This window comes from Cibotium barometz, chromosome 34 (genome assembly GCF_041138505.1).
Source record: "Cibotium barometz isolate CiBa-2024 chromosome 34, ASM4113850v1, whole genome shotgun sequence".
Classification (NCBI taxonomy): Eukaryota; Viridiplantae; Streptophyta; class Polypodiopsida; order Cyatheales; family Cibotiaceae; genus Cibotium; species Cibotium barometz.
In genome coordinates, this window is record NC_141079.1 from 6,985,814 (window position 1) to 7,001,111 (window position 15,298).

Here is a 15,298-nt window from a genome sequence, read left to right on the forward strand (position 1 = left end):
GTGGTTAACCTCCTTCTTTTCACTCACACACGGACTTCAACCCATTACATAGTTGGTTTCTTTTAAATACATTCACAGGTTGAACTATGATGATATTTGATGTAGCTTTTTTGGTTGTGAACATCAAATTCAAGAGGATGATTTTCACAAGAAAACAACAGTGTATTATGCTATTTTTAACTAGTCGTTTGAATCTCATTATAGAGATTTTCCACGCTCTAGTTTAGCAAGAATAAAGGAGTACCTATATTTGTGGTAAACGGGCAAGTATTTTGTAACTATAACAAAATGAACATAGTTACAATTCCCCTCACAAACTTGGCTAGCCACATAGATTTGGTGACAACTATATCGCGTGCGAACGTAAAAGATAGATTTGGTGACAACTATATCGCGTGCGAACGTAAAACATAGTCTAGCATTTAATGCATATAAAGGTTTCATTGCCCAATTAATTGGGATTTGGGAAAAGGCCCTTAGAGCCTCTACCAACTGCTTGGTGTAAGACACGTGCCCCCTGTGTAGAGTAACTCTCTCTTTCATGGTCCACTCTATGCTATTAAAAGGCTCATTTCATCTCCACTTTTCCTCCAAGGTAAGCCCTTCCGCCCCCTTTTTTTTGGTCGATGATATATATTTTTAAATCCTTTAATGTTTTTTTCATGGGTTGGTTGAAAGTTTGACTTGTCAATGTTTGTATTCAATTTTTATGTAAGGCAACATTAACTATAGTGGTTGAATCAAACCTGCATTTAGTGTATTTTTGCATCGTTTAAGATTAAAAAAAGGGCTCTTGTCTTCAAAGGAAGCTGATGAAATGTGTTCATTTTTAGTTATAGAAGTGACAAGTCATAGATGATTAAAAAAATAAATTATTCTCCAACCTTGTCCTATTTCTTATTCGTCAGATAAAACGCTTTTTCAAATCACTAAGAAGACTTTATATAATCTCATTTCTTCCCAAGAAATTTTTGAAGGAAATGTACACATTTCCTATTGACTTCTCATTAAATTGACAAGTCAAGCAATAAAGGTATATTTTTTTTCAAAATTACAATATTTTACATTTTATCTCTATAAGCTGAAATCCTTTTCGGATGAGTCTTCCCATCTATTTCCAAAATCCAACTGGAAATCCTTTTCGGATGAGAGTCTTCCCATCTATTTCCAAAATCCAATAAGGTAAGGGACTAGTTTCGTCCTAAGTCCACTTCATCCACAAATCAGCATGCTTGATCTTAACGTTGCCTTACACAAACTCGTTTTTCGAGGAAATCTGTTGTATATGCATGAACACACACTAGAGCGGACCCATAGCACAAAGCGTGGAAGTTACAAGTGGATGCAATCAAGCGTCTTTTCTTGCCTCTACATACATGCAATAGAAGAGCATGGTGAAGAAGGAGTGCGTAAAACTCTTTAGATCCCTGTCATCATCCATCCATGGCGATCTAATCATCCCACATCTTCCAAAGGTCATTGGAAGCAGCATGTGGCACCTTAGAGACCTTGGCGGCGATGGGTATCCTTTCTTCCCACATGCTCGTTTTTTTTGGACCAATAATAAGTATATATATTACTTCAAAACTGATTTTACATCCACAGCTGGACTGTCCCTGGACTGTCCCCAAGAGATTTGATACCCCAACTGAATGCAAGCTTCCATCATAGCCTCAGTAGTAGTTTGCTTCTCCAATATGTCACTCAAATTTGATACCCCAATTGAATGCAAGCTTCCATCATAGCCTAAGTAGTACATCCTCTAGGATTTTGCTTCTCCAATATTTCCCCCCTTTTTGCTTCTTCGTCGTCATTGTCACTTCACGAGAATGGTGTAAGGGAAGCTCCTCCTTCTTCTTCCTTCAAAGTGTGGAAGTTACAAGGGGACCCAAAAAAAAGGGGGAACACGAAAAAGGTCGAAATTTTCTTCAACCCACGGGTATCTCGTGCATCGCCGAGTCCTGTTGAGCTGCCGGCAAATCTGACGGCACTCACCGCCGACGGCACCTTTTTTTCGCCGATGACCTCCCGTCGTCGTCGTCATGGTCATCATCCATTCCCTTGGGTTTATCGCAGACGGCTTTTACAATATCCCTACCACCGCAGCAGGAGCAGCTACAACGGCATCAACAGCAGCAGGTCGAGCTTCATGTCGCTGAGACAGTAAGATCCAATGGCCTTCCTTTTCTCGAAGTCGGTGCAAGTTATTCAGGTTCTTCTCCGTCCAACATCGCCGTTATCTCTCTTTCAATCTTTGCCGTTATCTCTCTGTCTCGCTGTCCGCTTGAATTTCCGCTGACCTTTACCCCTGTCTCTGGGACCTTGCCATTAGCTTCTTAGCTTTTCCTAGGGTTCCAAAACCCTAGGTCTAGTACCATGCCTCGCAAAGCTTCATTTGCTCTAGTTAGGGTTGTTTTTGAGATAATTGAGAGCTTGCCAATGGCTTACCGGCTTTCCTAGGATTTCGGAACCCTTTATGCTTTTGCAAAGCTTGCTTTGGCTAGGGTTTAGGTTAAAATTGGATCAGGTCTTGATGTAGGGTTTAGGTCGAAATTGCAAAGCTGGTTCTGATTAGGACTAGGTCAAATTTGATGATTATACTAGCTTTCTGTTTTATGGAGTAGGTTAAAACTCATCTTGTTGGCTATTTGAGGTCATAGCTTGGTTTGCTCTGGTCAGGGATAGGTTAGAACTAATTTTGCCTATTGCTTTGCTCTGCTTGTCTTGCAGATGCTCAACCCCTTGCAATTTGATCATACTGATACAGTGCAGCAGCAGACTGAGATGGAGAGCTCACAGCCGCAGCAGTCTGAGATGGAGAGCTCACATGTTCTTGAAGAGCAAGGCTATGAGCCTCCTTCTGCAGAATCTGACAAAGAAGTTGCGGTGCAATGCTGGTCAGTGGATGATGTTGCAACTTGGCTACAGCGACATGTCCGATTCCAAAGCGAACACATGGAAGGTATGGCTTTTTCACAGTGCATTTTTCGGTCTGCTTGTCTTTGGAAGCCCCATGAAAAGTATTATGTACCTAAAGTATGTATATCCACACACACCCACAAGCCCCAACACACCCCCCCACCTCCTCCTCTTCGTACACCACATGCGGAGGGGTTGCAGCAAGCATCCAGCCAGGATCTACATCAGCATCAGTGGGCAGGTTTGGCAGTGCAATTTAGTGGGCAGAGCATGAGCACTTGGGCAGCTTTACAGGCCTGGGCTTGATCTGGCTGACCTGCTAACATGGTGTTTTTTGTTTGCCTTAGGGAATTAGGCATGATCTATCTTATTTGCAGGGTACAGCACTCTGCTTGTACATTCCAGCCCAGAAGTTCTTTGTTTTTGTAGGCGCTAACCATCTGTCTTTACGTGTTTTGTACTATCTTGCATAGTCACGAGAAACAGGGAAACGGAAATGGCAATTTCAGGGGGCTGAAATGGTGGAACGTCACATCAGCAAGGAGATGTAAGGGAGAAAAAAGGGCAGAGAAGGAACATATCGAGATGTAAGATATCAGGAGAGTATATGATTGGAGATTGGGAGAAAGTAGATTTGTGAGGAGAAGGTACAAAAGAGAAGCTGATACTGCACTGAAATTGGGGTCCTTGGAGAGGAAACTCTTAAGTGTTATTTGGGAAATGTTGCCCCTGCCATTTCCCCAATGGAAACGTGTCTCAGACTGCAAGCAAAGGAGAAACGCGGTTTTGTGCATGTAGGGGTGCCGTTTCAGCCGTTTTCTGTAACTATGCGATCTTGTACTATACAAACTTTATAGCAAGGGCTTGTGTAGACAAGCTAACCATCAAGTTGAGGCAAATTGCAGACTAGAAAGCACAAACTCAGTCCAGCAGTGATTGCAAGCTAGAGGGAGGTCTTGAAAATCAGGAGAAAAATCTACAGGTCTGCCCACATGGAATGGTGCAATTCCATTTTTAGTCTGGTGGCTGAACCCACATGTGCTAACATTTGTTATTTTGGATTCAATTTCTTCCATTTCCAGTCTTAGAACTGGATAGCGGCAGGCCACATGGTCACATGGAAAGGGAAACAGGAATGGGAACAGCCTGTGCATCTGAGATGGCAACGGCTTAGTTCAGGAAACAGGAAAGGATATGAAACAGCATGACACATCATCAATTTTGTGTACATATATAAGATATTTAATAGGGAATGGCGAAATGAGAGTGGCAACATTTCAGAACAGAATTTTGGTACCTCTAGGCCCCGAAACAGAGTTTCCTTGTGACTGGTCCAATAGCTAGCACAGCAGCCTTGCAGCATTGAAGAGCATATAGATTGCAGCTCTAGGTGTCTAGCAGGGTTCAGCCTATTGTTCTTGTATACTATGAGGCACTTCCGGAGCCACAAGAGGTTGCAAGTGATCCCTCCTTCTGTGGATCTTTCCTCATGGGCTTCTCCCCATTTGGGGCTGGTCTAGGGCTGCCCAGTGGTTGTAAAGACCCCTACATTGAGGCCCCCAAGCCCAACCCTTCATGCCAAAATCTCTCCTAATAATGGTGAGTCAAATTGTTCTCCATTTGTCATATGCAGCATTGAAGAGCATATAGATTCCAGCTCTAGGTATCTAGCAGGGTTTAACCTATAGGGTGTTCTTGTATACTATTAGGGACTTCGGACCGACAAGAGGATGCAAGTGATCCCTCCTCCTGTGGATCTTTCCTCATGTGATTCACCCCAGTTGGGGCTGGTCTAGGGCTGCCCAATGTTTGTAAAGACCCTTACATTGAGGCCCCAAAGCCCAAACCTTCATGCCAAAATCTCCCCTAATAATGATGTCTCAAATTGTTCTCCATTTGTCATTTACTGCTCCTCCTGTTCACCTATTGCCTCCATGCATTGATATCTTCCATCATAGAAGAGCACTTATACTACCCATAGTGCATCTTTCATAGTTATGGGAAACGCTAGAAACTCCTCTCTGCTGGGCTGAAACGGTGTTTCGGCCTTGGGACGTGCCTGAAACGCGTTTCTGGCACCGAAACGTCTCAAGCAATTCGAAACGACGTGTTTCTCACGTTTCTCGCCTCCTGTGAGAAACGTTTCCAGCATGAGAAACGGCCGTTTCAGGTTTCTCAATGACATGTGGCCCCAACCTTAAAAAACACCCAAAATGGGCATGTGCCCCAAGACGGACTTTAGGTGTGGCCCATACAAAACTGAAAAAACCCCAAAACGGGCTGGCTGCCAGCGAATCCTCATTGAAAGTGTGGCCCGTACAAAAAACGACTGCCTTAGTGAGGAGAGAGATAAAAAGCCCAAATCAGCCTGCTATTGCGCATCAATCTGTGAGAAAAAAATGCGCAATTCGATGCGCTTTCTGTAGGGAAGAAAAGAGCCCCATTTTTTAGCTCTTCTTTCCTTTTTTATTCCACTCCCTCTGCATTGCAAATCCTCTTCCACATTCTGCCCTTTTTTTTTGTGTTTGCCCCTTTTCTTTTCCATCCCAATTCTTGCAGGCATTTCTTTTCTTTGTCCCTCTCATGGCATCTAGGCAGCCACATCTTGAGAGAGAGAACGAGAAGGAATTCATCTAGAGTGACTGTTGGTGGCAGCAGATGGATATTGTTAATAAATATGACTCCAAGAGAGGTGAGGCAAAAGATTTCGTTGTTGACATTGTGGTCTGGAAAGAGGTGGCTGTCCAAAGCAAGTTGAAGCCCATTTGCTTACCTTGCCAGGGTTTTGCATAGGTAAATGTGCGAAGATTGCTCGAGCAGATGCACAAAGAATGGAACGAGAAGCTTCACTTCTTCCCCCTTCATCAAATACTCGGCGCAAGGAGCATACAATAAGTGCTCCAACTCAGCATTGAGCTTGTCATTTCACTCTTGTAAGCTCTACATCTGGCCATCCACCCACTTCTTTTCATGTTGCATGGTCTCTTGGGAGTGGAAGCTTATTTGATATGCCTACACATGCTCCTCCCAAAGGAAAGGCTAGGCAGTCCACTCTTCACATAGCATGGCATCCACAAAGAAAGGCACAGGTTGATGCTGTTGTAGCACGCTTTTTCTACTTTTGTGGGATCTCTCTTAATGTTGCCCACTCACCATTCTTCAAAGAGATGGTGGTTGAAATTGCAGTATTTGGTGGTGCATACACTCCACTCTCTTTTGATTCCTTGAGGGAGAGATTGCTTGGGAATGAGATAACATCCATCAATGAAGCCTCTGCACTTGAGAAATGGACCACGTATGGGGTCTCTTTAATGGTTGATGGGTGGAGTGACATACGCATCCATTCATTGGAAGGCGTTCTTGGGAATGAGATAACATCCATCAATGAAGCCTCTGCACTTGAGAAATGGACCACGTATGGGGTCTCTTTAATGGTTGATGGGTGGAGTGACATACGCATCCATTCATTGGAAGGCGTTCTTGTAGCATGTAGAGGGAATCCGCTCTACATGAAGTCTATAGAAGCTGGGGTGAGACAAAAAACTGCTCTTGTGCTATATGAGATATGGAGTGAGGTTGTTGAGTATGTGTGTAAAGATTTTATAGCTTTATTAACATGATTAAGACTTAATTAATAAACATAAGACAAATGCTGATAGAAAGATTGAGATGTTTGCATTGAGACAAGGGCCTTTCTTAAATAGAGGCCGAAAAGGTACAAGTGAAGAGACACATCCCTGGGAAGGGGTGTGGCTCTTGAGTCAATGGTTATGTCCTTTGGACTTAGGAGTGTGCCTTTTAATGAATAGACATGTCCTTTGATAGTGACCCATGTGTAAGGGTGTGACCCTTCATAGGTGTCCTTTCAGTTAATAAGGGATTAATGAGTAATTAAGGAGAGATTAAGAGAGTTAGTCACAATCGTGACATTCCCTCCCACTTAAAATAAGACTCAGGGGTAGTTGTTGAGACTCTGGAAGAAGGGAAATGATTGAATTGCTTTTGCATCCAAAGCTCTAGCTGCTAGATCCCATGTCATGGCATTATTGTTGACCATAACAATCTTGCATATACCAAACTGAATATTAACTGCAGCTGCAACTTGTCTCCTCTTTACCAAAAGCATGAGAATCATATCTGTAACTTGAGTAGAACTTTTGTTAACATCATTGGTAACTTCGAGCTTTGTCCAAGAAAAGACTGAATCTTCATTTGCCTTTAGAGAAACCATAAGCAAACTGTCTTGATTCTCCAATATCAAGGATTGTGTCACCAAACTTTGCATTTGGGTAGTGACCATCATTTGGAAATCTGAAAGGGATTCCATTGGCTTGTTTGGAACATGGATGTCTTCAAGGGTTGTCGTAGATGAAGAAGAAATATCTTCTATATGGTTTTCTTTGCTTAGAAAGTTGTTCTCGGAACAAGTTATGTCCAAAGATTTATTTGCATCGACTGAAGTCATGTTGCAAGAGTCTGCGTCTGATTTATCCTTTGCACCACTGAAGGTAAGGACTAGAGCCTTTAGACTTGAAGAATCTTCATTCACTATTGCAACTGCATCGGTTCTTGTGTAAAAGACAAAGACTTCATTCTGCAGGGGCGGTGACAAGGCTTTTGTTTTTGCCTGGGCCATAGCCAAAGAAGTTGTGTGCATTTGGGATGCCACACATGAACCAGAACCTCTTGAATCTTCAGCTTTATCAGTAGGTATTAAGGCTTCCAGAGTAGGAGGAGCATGGCATGGCTCGCAAGGGGGAACTTGTCCAGCGTTGCGGCATTCACGACCAAGTACTCGACTAGGGTTGGAAATATGTGCCACTATGTGAGCCCACTTCGAAGAGATTGATGACTCTGCAAGGGGAGATCTTCTGAAAGCTTCATATTGCTGCTTTGGCTTCTGCCGATAGTGATTCAAAGATGGATCTTTCTCATAACTGTTGTAATGTTGAGAATGTTTGCGACGAGCATGCAGAGGCTCGAACGAAGGTATTTCATGTCTGGTGGTCTCTACAGAACTGTGTTGAGGACAAGAAACCTGTTGTGGGTGTTGTACGCCAAGAAGTTGCTTGTTGGGAGCTTGAGGAGGCTTTGGCTCACCATGGATCAAGTGTGATGAAAAGGTAGCCAGAGAAGGCTTCAAGAGTAGTTGAAATGCCTTCATTTTGATTGTGCTAGTAAGAACCATTCAATGGAACATGTGTTACCACGAGCATACGCGCCAGAAAAACATGAAGAGGGCGGCCTCTTGAAAGGGGGGGGGGGTGGGTTGCCGAATCGCCAACGGAAAGGGGTGCCGGTTCACACTAGCGCACGCCCGTTGGTTTTTTTTTTTCTTTTAGTGCGCTGGTCGGCGGCTGGCCGTCGGGTTCACCTTTTTTTTTTGGTGTGCGCGCTGGTCGGCTGCTGGCCGTCGGGTTCTCCTTTTTCTTTTTTTTTTTTGTGTGTGCGCTGGTCGGTTGGCGGTTTCCTTGCGCTGGCAGGTGGCCGTTCAGTGCTGGTTGCTGGCTGCTCACGTGGCTGGTGGAAGCCACGTGTATAAAAGGCTTAATTATAAGCCTTAAGTAAGTGTGTAAAGGTGACGGGTTGGATCGTTTCGTAGAGGCGCCCCTTCATAGGGGCGCCGCCGGCAAAGCGAAGAGGTGAAGAGTGAAGGGCGCTATTCGGCGGCGAGGGCTCAGGGGGGCCGGCAGCTGCTTCTAAGCAATCAAGGGCTCACGCCTGCCAACACTGCCACGCCGACCCTCCAAGACATTAAGTGAGTGCCCGTAGGTGTATCGCCACGGGTGGAACGGGCGGCCAGGCACGGAGGCCGAAGGGCTGCAGGAACTCCATCGGGATGGGACGGGGAAAAAAAAATTTCAGCGAGGCTTAATCTTTAGGCATCTGCGGGTGAGAAGATCCGCCTCCATACAATACTGAGAAGAGGGGTGGACAAGGGAGTGCCGCGGAAAAGGGTGAGGGCTTCACAACCCACGGGTAGGAAAAAATTTGCTCTGATACCACTGTAAAGCTTTTATAGCTTTATTAACATGATTAAGACTTAATTAATAAACATAAGACAAATGCTGATAGAAAGATTGAGATGTTTGCATTGAGACAGGGGCCTTTCTTAAATAGAGGCCGAAAAGGTACAAGTGAAGAGACACATCCCTGGGAAGGGGTGTGGCTCTTGAGTCAATGGTTATGTCCTTTGGACTTAGGGGTGTGCCTTTTAATGAATAGACATGTCCTTTGATAGTGACCCATGTGTAAGGGTGTGACCCTTCACAGGTGTCCTTTCAGTTAATAAGAGATTAATGAGTAATTAAGGAGAGATTAAGAGAGTTAGTCACAATCGTGACAATGTGGGTCCACAAAATGTGGTTCAATTTGTTTCAGATGGTGAGAGTAGCAACAAGGCAACATGAGCCTTATCGGAGTAGAGGTATCCACACATTACATGGAGTCCATGCATGCCACATTGTCTCAATAACTTACTTAAAGACATTGGAAAGTTGGATTGGGTCAAGGCCACCATTTACACAAGCAAAGAGATTGTTTCTTTCATAACCCGCCACCATTACTCTCTTGCATTATATCGCAGGTTTGCAAAGAAAGAGTTATTGGAGTGTACTTCGACACCCACTTTGCATACAATTTCATGATGCTTCGGCCGTCTCTTTCATGGCATGTCTTGATTGGAAGTCGTGGCCTACTCATAGGCAAGCACTTGGGCAGCTTTGCTATGCTGCTATCACACAGGATGAGTTTTGGCCTTCTGTAGAGCATCTTCTCAAGTTATGTTGGCCAATTGTTAGGGTTTTGAAGCATGTGGATGGAGATTGGGGAGATTTATGAGGCCGTGGATTGGATGGTTGAAAACATCCATTTGATAGAGATTGATGCAGATAGAAGACAAGAGTTGGAGGATCTTGCAGTGAGTAGATGGAACCAACATGATTCTCCACTACATACAACTGCCTATGTGCTTGATCCAGAGTTTCAACACAAGGGGAGACAACAATAGGCAGACGGTGAGATGGTACGTGGTTGGAATGCCACTTTGCAAAGGTTGGTTGGTACTTCAGAGGAAAGACACAAGGTGAAGGATTAGCTTGCAAACTACCGCAACAAAGAGGGAATGTTTGGATGGAGTGACACACAATATGACAGGTTGAAAGTTGAAATTTTAACCTTTATTTAAATCTATGAACCTTTATTTGAAGTCTAAATGTGGTTTTTCAAATTTTCATGTTGTAGGTGTCATGTTGGTGCTATCACTTGATGAGATGACTATGGCGTAGAAACGCCAGAGCTTTAGCACTTGGCCATTCGTATTCTGGGGCAGATGTGCTCTTCATCAGCTTTGGAGCGTTTATGGAGTACCTTTGGTCACATACACTCAAAGAAGAGGAATCGCCTTGGGAGCAAGAAAGCAGATGACCTCGTCTTTGTTAATGCAAACTTGTGTTTGCTAACAAAGATGAAGCATGAGTATACGCATGATAAGTACATTGGCTTTCATACATCGGAGGCAGACACGGGCTCTATCATTGGTGATGTAGTTGTGGAGGTAGAGGACGATGGTTAAACACATGAAGATGGCATGGAAGAAGCTCCACAAGGGGAGCATGAGGATGAGCTTCAAGAGGATGAGGCTATTTCTATAGCATAGAAGAGTCTTGAGGAGTCGGGACTTAAGACTCTAGAGTCTAGACTCTAGAGAGTAGCTTCCTTTTTGGCATTTGATTTCACAATTTTTTGGTGAAATCAAATGCCAAAAAATTGTGTAGTTGTGGAGGCAGAGGACGATGGTTAAACACATGAAGAAGCTCCACAAGGGGAGCATGAGGATGAGCTTCAAGAGGATGAGGCTATTTCTATAGCATAGAAGAGTCTTGAAAAGTCAGGACTTAAGACTCTAGAGAGTAGCTTCCTTTTTGGCATTTGATTTCACAATTTTTTGTAATGACTTGGTCTTGAGGCTTGACTCATTGATGATTGAGTGATGGTTTTAGTCTATTTTGTGATTATGGCAAGTTCTAAATGGTTTGATTTCTCATGTAACGTTAAAGTTTTAAACTGTGAAGTTTCAAATCATAAATGTAGAGTGTACAATATAGACTCTAGATTTTACTTCTTTAGCACATGTCTTATGTTATACATGTGGCCTTCCAACTTAGTGACTTTCCCCATACCCCCCTCTTTGGATAACCTAGGATGACGTGGCGTTTCCGTTTCCCCATCCTCAAAATTTCAGTTTCCGTTTCCGTCTCCGTTTCCGTTTCCCCGTTTCCGTTTCCCCGTTTCTTGTAACTATGGCATCTTTGCATGACTTTATGCTCAATGATCTTGTCCTTATATAGAATTAGGGTTCACAATGGCCTGTAACTGGCCTTTGCTGCCCTGTACAGTACCTCAGTAGACATGAAACATGCATTCTTCTAATTTTTGAACAGATGGTCGGAATGTTGACTTCATCCCTCTATAGGGATGTTTGCCACAGTATGCAATCTGCCATCAATTTAAGATATCATTTAAAATGTGAGATGGGGTGACGGCATGGTAGATCTGAGTCCAAGAGGACATGCAAGGTATGCTCAGCTCTAGTGGGTTGTGGGGTACTGAGCAGCAGAATACCCAGATTTTGTGACTATTCATACAGGCTTCCCTCGCTATTATCCAGCAAGTGTTACATCAGTGTGAAGTGAAGTGCTTACAGGACATTGCCACATAGCCTGATTCTAGGATCTTTTTATTTGCCTTTCTATTTTTCTTGCGTACACTATGATTGGCTTTTGAGGTGGCAGAATACAATCATTCTGTCTCTCTCTCTCTCTCTCATATCTTCATCTGGATCTTTACCTTGCTTATCATAGTGGTTAGTGGCCTGTGTCTTCCTTCTGCTGCCGTTGCCTCTGAGTATCCAATGCTTCTTTTCTTCACATCTCTGTGGCCTTGTCTTTTTTATAAATAGGGTTCAAAAAATGGCAGGATCTTCTTTCTCAAGCTTACTTTAAGGATGCCTGCTAGCAATGGCAGGATCTTCTTTCTCAAGCTTTCTCAAGCTTACTTTAAGGATGCCTGCTAGCAATGACATGCATCTGAGTGGACCGGGGCCCGGGCTAATGCATGTGATATGTGCTTTTATAGCAGCAGCCCTCTTTAAGGACACTTGCAGCTCAGGCAGGAAAGAGAGTATACATAAATGCATATGAGAGTTTTGTAAGTGGTAGGCCATCTAGTTTATGTTTGTCACCCCTTCCTGTGCATAATATGTGCATGGCACAGTAAAATTCTTCAATGTTGTTAAACATCGTCATTATTCAGCTGAGGTTTGATTACTCACTGTCTTTGCTTGACAACAGAATGTTCTAGAGCATTTCAAAATGAGGGGATTGATGGCTTGAGGCTCCTGGCTTTGCAGAGAAACAATCGTGCATGTGCAGGCATGACTGATTCTGAATGGTTTCTGTTATATGTAATTCTTTCACTCTCATGCTCCTCATTTTTTTGTTTGTTCAATTCAAATGTGAGGCAGGCTTATTGCTTGTTTGCTAGCTGTGAATAATAATTTATTTTGTATACACAATGTCAGGCTGCTCGAGATAGCTTGCTAGCGAGTGACATAAGTGCTGCCGTGCCTTCTGAAAGTCATCCAAGCACTCCCTCATTCTCATCTCCTAGGAGCCCCAAGGAAGAAAATCCTGAAGATGCCTTTCTCAATTCGCATAGGCCTTCTAGGTCTGCACGCACACATGGGTATTTGTACCATGAACATTTGTCAGCTTGACTGCTAACTACATATATTTAGAGGCATGAATATGAGTTTTTGTTTGCTCAGGCTGCACACTAGCAAAAGCTTGACACTGAGGCCAGCTCAGAAGTCTGGACTCCTTAGGTCATCTTTGAAATTTCTGAGTTTCACTCCAAGGCACTGGTGGAGCTCAAGTGCAGGCAAACATGAGCAGGTTGGGATACAATGGTATGATTTCACATGTCAAATTGTTTTAAATGATTGCGATCAGAGTGCTGTGTTTTCTGCACGGGATGGGCTGTTGCTTGTTCGTTTGTTAGGGGGGGCGGGGGATGGACCGCAGGGTGGGTGGGGGCACTGACTAATGAATGAATGAGTCACATTGGTTTTACTTATCGATGCCCTTTGGATTGGGGAAAATTGCTTCAGAAAGAATCTACTGCGACAGAAGTCTATTCTCTTCAAGAAGAGATCCTCAGTGCAGAGGAACGCGAAGCAGCTATCAAAGCCAAGTAAGAAATGTCTTCAAAATTCCCCCAAGGGTCAATAGCTCATTGAATTTTTAATGAGCTACTAGAGTCACCATAATCAAAAACAGAAGTTTTAGTGCTGCTTATGTTGACTCTAGTAGTCTCTGCAAGGTTTCATAGTTATGCGGCTTATCTTTAAAGGGCTGGGCAAGCTTCAAAATTTAATCCTTCAGTTGTCTCATGAGTTAGTGGATGTGGGTTGTTCAGGGTGGACCATTTGGATGAGATTTTAAGGACGGCTCAGTTGGCCAGCTATTTGTATACTCGTATGGTGAAGTTTCTTTCTACTACCACACCATCATCACCCCCCCCCCCCCCCCCACACACACACCCTCCGCCCCTCCCCCCCTCCTCTTCTAGATCCATCATAGCTTTCTTCTTTCTGAAGATAGTGTTGCAATTTTATGCTTTATGTTAAGCCTTGCATTCTTGCTTAAAATATTGGTCATAGGTGTATTCCATACTGTATGCTTTACGTGAAGATACTTTGCAACTTTATGCTTTACGTGAAGCCTTACATTCTTGCTTAAAATATTGGTCATAGGTGTATTGCATACTCATATTGAACCTTGTGATTGGTACGGTTACCATACATGGCATTCTGTACTCCGTAAAAAATGCTCAAGATTCTGAACTTTGAAGTTCCTGTTTGTCCTAGACCTTATTATGTGGCCGTTATGCCTCATCCATTCATCCCATTTGCTTTCCCATGTACAGCCTGCACACATCATGTGTACACAGTTGTCAACATACCGTATTTTATTTTCATTAGAGAAAGAGTGTACTTAACTTACCTTATCTTACCAATTCTTTCCGTACTTGTATATTGCCCACGTAATGTGTCCAACGACCTTGATGTTGATCAAAATCTGCTATGTTTCTAACAGCGCTGGACACCTCTGCCGGGTGAGTTGCCTGTGGATGATGTGGATGTCGATGATTGGCTCCAAAGGTTTCTTGTTCTCGAAGGATCAACACTTTTCTTCTATCCTCAAGCAGCAGGTTTGTTGGATTCCTTCAATGGTTTAGGACTTGCGACTTCCATGAATGCCTTCCCTTATGGCATTTATCTCTCCTTTATGCAGATTTGAGGCCACAAGGAGCAATTCTTTTGAGTGAAGTTGTGGACATTGGAGCAATATCAGGACACATACAACATGAGCAGGAGGATATCACTTGGTTTGGTTTCCACATCACAACATGCGAGGGCCTTCGTCTTGAATGTGCAACCCCTTTAAAGCTGCAGGTAGAAGCATATCTAGTTTTAATATTCACTTCTAGATCAAATAAAGTTAGGCAGCTGCATTTTCTAATACCATGTTTAATTAACTGGTGGATAACATTGCTATTTTAAATACTACAGGCTAGATAAACACCAGCATGCTGGGTAGATATTTAATCTGGAATTAATTGCTATATTAACAACAGCATGCTGGGTAGAATTTAAGCTGTTTTTAATTATCTGGTAAAAATTGAAATACAACCACATGACCTAAAAAGAGTGGCTAAGGCTGTGGAATTGCCAGGCAGAACTATGGATGTCATTGATACAAGCTGCACATGCAGAGCAACACCCGCAAGAAGCAGACGATAGATCCCATCATGACCCCTCAGACTGACTGGCTTCAAAGGGTTGCTTTTGCTTTCCAGAAAGTTTTGATATTTTCTTTGTTGTCATTACATGTAAGTCGATGGTGTAATTACATTTAATGGCTAAGCTGCGAGATGATTATATTGGATTAGCTAAATTTGTAGCTAAACATTGTAAATTATGAGGTGGTTCCCTTTGAATTCAAGGGAACAAAACATGAAAACAAGGATGTAAAAATAGGGCAGTTGGCCTCTTGTATAAACCACATGTACGAAAAATGGTATGGGGTTACATGTAATTTGAAGCTGATATTCTCTCTCTCTACTCTCTCTCTCTCTCTCTCACTCACACACCCACACACACACCCACACACACAGAGTAGGCTGGGTTCAGCCTAGGTCATTGCGTTGCTTCAATCTAGGCGGGGTATTGGTTTTTATGAATTCTGGCATTGACACCCTGAATATATGACAAATTCAGATTGAAACAGTACCTATAGCATACTTGTATTAGGCTATA

General features: G+C 43.2%; 1 protein-coding gene across 1 annotated transcript; it reads left to right on the forward strand.

Annotated features, from left to right (window-relative positions):
• Window positions 1-2,036: 2,036 nt before the first annotated feature.
• On the forward strand, window positions 2,037-15,077 carry LOC147618666 (uncharacterized). Its single transcript, XM_086773698.1, has 10 exons — window positions 2,037-2,163; window positions 2,731-2,962; window positions 12,270-12,382; window positions 12,500-12,663; window positions 12,746-12,872; window positions 13,088-13,170; window positions 13,396-13,459; window positions 14,076-14,190; window positions 14,274-14,434; window positions 14,715-15,077. The coding sequence occupies exons 2-10, from the start codon at window positions 2,731-2,733 to the stop codon at window positions 14,805-14,807; spliced, it is 1,152 nt and encodes a 383-aa protein (XP_086629824.1). The 5' UTR covers window positions 2,037-2,163; the 3' UTR covers window positions 14,808-15,077.
• Window positions 15,078-15,298: the final 221 nt, after the last annotated feature.

Excerpts from the sequence above, each read along its gene's own strand:
- LOC147618666 (XM_086773698.1), top strand. The coding sequence starts at position 2,731 with ATGCTCAACCCCTTGCAATTTGATCATACTGATACAGTGCAGCAGCAG. Across the intron at positions 13,460-14,075 it reads GCTATTTGTATACTCGTATG|CGCTGGACACCTCTGCCGGG; the intron begins GTGAAGTTTCTT and ends TGTTTCTAACAG. Across the intron at positions 14,435-14,714 it reads CAACCCCTTTAAAGCTGCAG|GCAGAACTATGGATGTCATT; the intron begins GTAGAAGCATAT and ends TGGAATTGCCAG.